Below are 3,504 nucleotides of genomic sequence, written 5' to 3'. Positions count from 1 at the left end.
GAAATGAACAAGTACAGTATGAGAGAGATGAGGAACAGCATTATGGAGGCTCTGGAACTCAGGTGTTGATCAGTGACACCTCTGCAAGTAGTGTCCTTGTTCTTTGTTAGTCTTCATAACAGCCTTGATATCAGAGGTATATCCTGTTCATTTCTCAGGGACGGTCTATTCTAAGATAAGTAGGTGTATAAGATTTTATTGGTGCTTTTCCAACTGCAACATTGGAAGATCATGTCTAAATGTAAAAACTATTAGTATGGTTAGATAAAATAGTATTGGTAAGATGAAAATTCCAGCAACTGGGATCAATTGTGGCTCTTCAAGGTAGGAACTTCTCAAATGCCTGAACAGTCTTCTTTTCCCTTTTAGCTTTGAGGAAACTAATATATGTATACATGGAAACAAACTGAAATGAAGTCCCCAAATCACCTTTATTTATTTCTTTCTCTCCAAATTACTTAACTTAGTATTCATATCAATATCAATGAATCATATGGACATTATTACTCAAGAAACAAAATGCTCATAGACACAAGTCATCTGGTTGTCTATTCAGAATAAATTGTAGTGTGTTGGGTAGCCTAATGTGATGGCTAAAGCCACTAAATTTATATTATTAAATCTACTATAAAATCAATATATTAAAGCTACTATAGAAAAAGCCTGGTGAAACGGGAGCTAAGAGAAGATGGCACTAAGGCAGCAGGAACAGCAACTGTGGTGGACTGGAGTTAGGACATAAGAGCCTCTAAGTCTAGTGTTGATAAAAGTGGTATGTGAGAGTTACTGTGGAGGTATAAAAGGATCGTGTCTGTGTGTGTGTGTGTGTGTGTGTGTGTGTGTGTGTGGTGTGTTTTTAAAAGGAGTTTTGGATCTTGAAAAACAAGAGACCCTCCTCCCCACTCCAACTAGAGGAACAATGATCGGTTTCATTTCAGATAGTCACAATGTGAGAAGACTGAAATAGGGTGAGGAGGAAAGGAGATGAAATATTCTAATAAGGCACTGAGACCATCCAGAAGGTAAATGGCAATAGGAATTAGCACGGATGACTGAGAAAGAAATGAAATGACAGATGCTATGGGATTTGCTAGATTGAATGTTGATAGCCACGGGAATGAATGGATGAATAAAAATTCCAACATCTCTTACATGAACCTGGATTTTTTTCCCCCTGAGATATGAGAAACTGGAGAAGATGGGGAAAAGGGCAGGGTGAGTTGTACAGGTATTTGATGTTTACTGAGCTGAAGATGGCCCTGTTACACCCATGGAGAAATAAGCAATAAGCAGTTGGCGGCAGAATACTAAAGGTAACAGTGGTTTTGCTAAGAATTTTAGGTGATAATGCCATGGAAATAGGCAAGCATTTATAGGGATATAGCCATAGAAAATTATATGAGGAATATTTAGTAGGAAGTCCCAGGAAACAGTAGCTACTGTAAGAAAGAAAACCCAGTTCCAATAATTGAGGATAAATGGCCATTGCATTACCAGGAGAGCAGCTGACCTGTGACTGTTTATGGTAGGAAATAGGAGCCAATTTCATTATTCTTTTTAATAACCAGTGACAATGACTGAGAAGTGGCTTAGAGTTAGTCATGGGAATAAATTAAGAACATTTAAATCAGGCATGGTAGTGGATGCCTTAAATCCCAGCACTCAGGAACCAGAGTCCCAGGCACACCTCGTTTGCACAGGGAGCTCCAAGACAGCCAAGACCAACTAGAGAGGTCAAAACAAAGAAATTTAACTTACTGTCTTTCAGTTGATGAGGGTACAGTCACTATCTGAACACTTTGAAGATTGTATCTCATAGGAATGTGTTCATCTTTATTTGGATTTAAGGGGAATTTTAAAATTTTCCCTTAAAGATTCTGGTGATAAAGTATGATAGAAGAGAACCAAACTGTGATCTCCCAGTTCCTTCTCATGGGTCTGCCCATCCCTTCAGAGCACCAGCAATTGTTCTACGCCCTGTTCCTGGCCATGTACCTCACCACTGTCCTGGGGAACCTCATCATCATCATCCTCATTTGTCTGGACTCCCATCTCCACACACCCATGTACTTGTTTCTCAGCAACTTGTCCTTCTCTGACCTCTGCTTTTCCTCTGTCACGATGCCCAAGTTGCTGCAGAACATGCAGAGCCAGGACACATCCATCCTCTATGCAGGCTGCCTGACACAAATGTACTTTTTCTTGCTTTTTGGAGATCTTGAGAGCTTTCTTCTTGTGGCCATGGCCTATGACCGCTATGTGGCCATCTGCTTCCCCCTTCATTACATGAGCATCATGAGCCCCAAGCTCTGTGTGAGTCTGGTGGTGCTGTCCTGGGTGCTGACCACCTTCCATGCCATGCTGCACACCCTGCTCATGGCCAGATTGTCATTCTGTGAGGACAATGTGATCCCCCACTTTTTCTGTGACATGTCTGCTCTGCTGAAGCTGTCCTGCTCTGACACGCATGTTAATGAGTTGGTGATATTTGTCATGGGAAGCATCATCCTTGTCATTCCATTTGTTCTCATCATTGTGTCCTATGCCCGAATTGTCTCCTCCATTCTCAAGGTTCCATCTGCTCGAGGCATCCGTAAAGCCCTCTCCACCTGTGGCTCCCACCTGTCTGTGGTGTCACTGTTCTATGGGACAATCATTGGTCTGTACTTATGTCCATCAGCTAATAACTCTACTGTGAAGGAGACTGTCATAGCTATGATGTACACAGTGGTGACTCCCATGCTGAACCCCTTCATCTACAGCCTGAGGAACAGAGATATGAAGGGAGCACTGAGCAGAGTTATTTGTAAGAAGAAAGTTTTCTTCTGTCTATGATGGTAATGATTGAAATTATTTACTTAATAGATAAATTATATCTGGATATCATTATAATATAACCTCTTTTTTTCACTAGGGGATATTTTGTTAAAGTGACATATTATATAATTGCCCTCAAATTAAAATAGTAGAAGTAGAAACGTCTAGTTGGTTAAGAAGGGCTCTGTATGATTTGCTTGTAGAGTTTTCCAATTTGTTAATTCAAGGTGACCCTGAGAAGGCATATATAAAATCTTTTAATACATGCTATGAGCCATCGAGATGATTCAGGTGATTTACTGCTGAACCTGATGACAGTAATTTAACCCCAAGAACCTATATGGTGGGGGGGGAGAACCGGCCTATACTAGTTGCCTTCTGACATCCATGCATGTGCTGTGGCACACACATACACAGGCAAACAACAAATAGAGAGAGAGAGAGAGAGAGATTGTGTAAAAACTAGTTCTGTTTTTGGCTGTTAAAATATTAACATTTACTCAGTAATTTAAAAACTGTAACTGTTTTAAATCACACTTTATTCTTTCATAGTGATACTTTAGTATTGTGTGTCTCCTGTTTCTTAGTCTAAAATGGAGCTTTCATTGATAAATAAACATTCTGTACTCTTCCTAAGAAAATTTTCCCATTATCTCCTTTCTTAGTCTGTATTAATTATGCCTTGTT

General features: G+C 40.0%; 1 protein-coding gene across 1 annotated transcript; it reads left to right on the top strand.

Annotated features, from left to right (window-relative positions):
* Positions 1-1,890: 1,890 nt before the first annotated feature.
* On the top strand, positions 1,891-2,835 carry LOC116908912 (olfactory receptor 1468-like). The gene has a single exon (XM_032912366.1). The coding sequence runs from the start codon at positions 1,891-1,893 to the stop codon at positions 2,833-2,835; it is 945 nt and encodes a 314-aa protein (XP_032768257.1).
* The last annotated feature ends 669 nt before the right edge of the window (positions 2,836-3,504 follow it).

The sequence above is a fragment of the Rattus rattus genome, chromosome 9 (assembly GCF_011064425.1).
Source record: "Rattus rattus isolate New Zealand chromosome 9, Rrattus_CSIRO_v1, whole genome shotgun sequence".
Classification (NCBI taxonomy): Eukaryota; Metazoa; Chordata; class Mammalia; order Rodentia; family Muridae; genus Rattus; species Rattus rattus.
The sequence above is the reverse complement of the archived record's forward strand: the minus strand, read 5'-3'. Positions and strand labels throughout refer to the sequence as shown.

Bases quoted from the DNA above. Each gene is read 5' to 3' on its own strand.
- LOC116908912 (XM_032912366.1), top strand. From the start codon at position 1,891: ATGATAGAAGAGAACCAAACTGTGATCTCCCAGTTCCTTCTCATGGGT.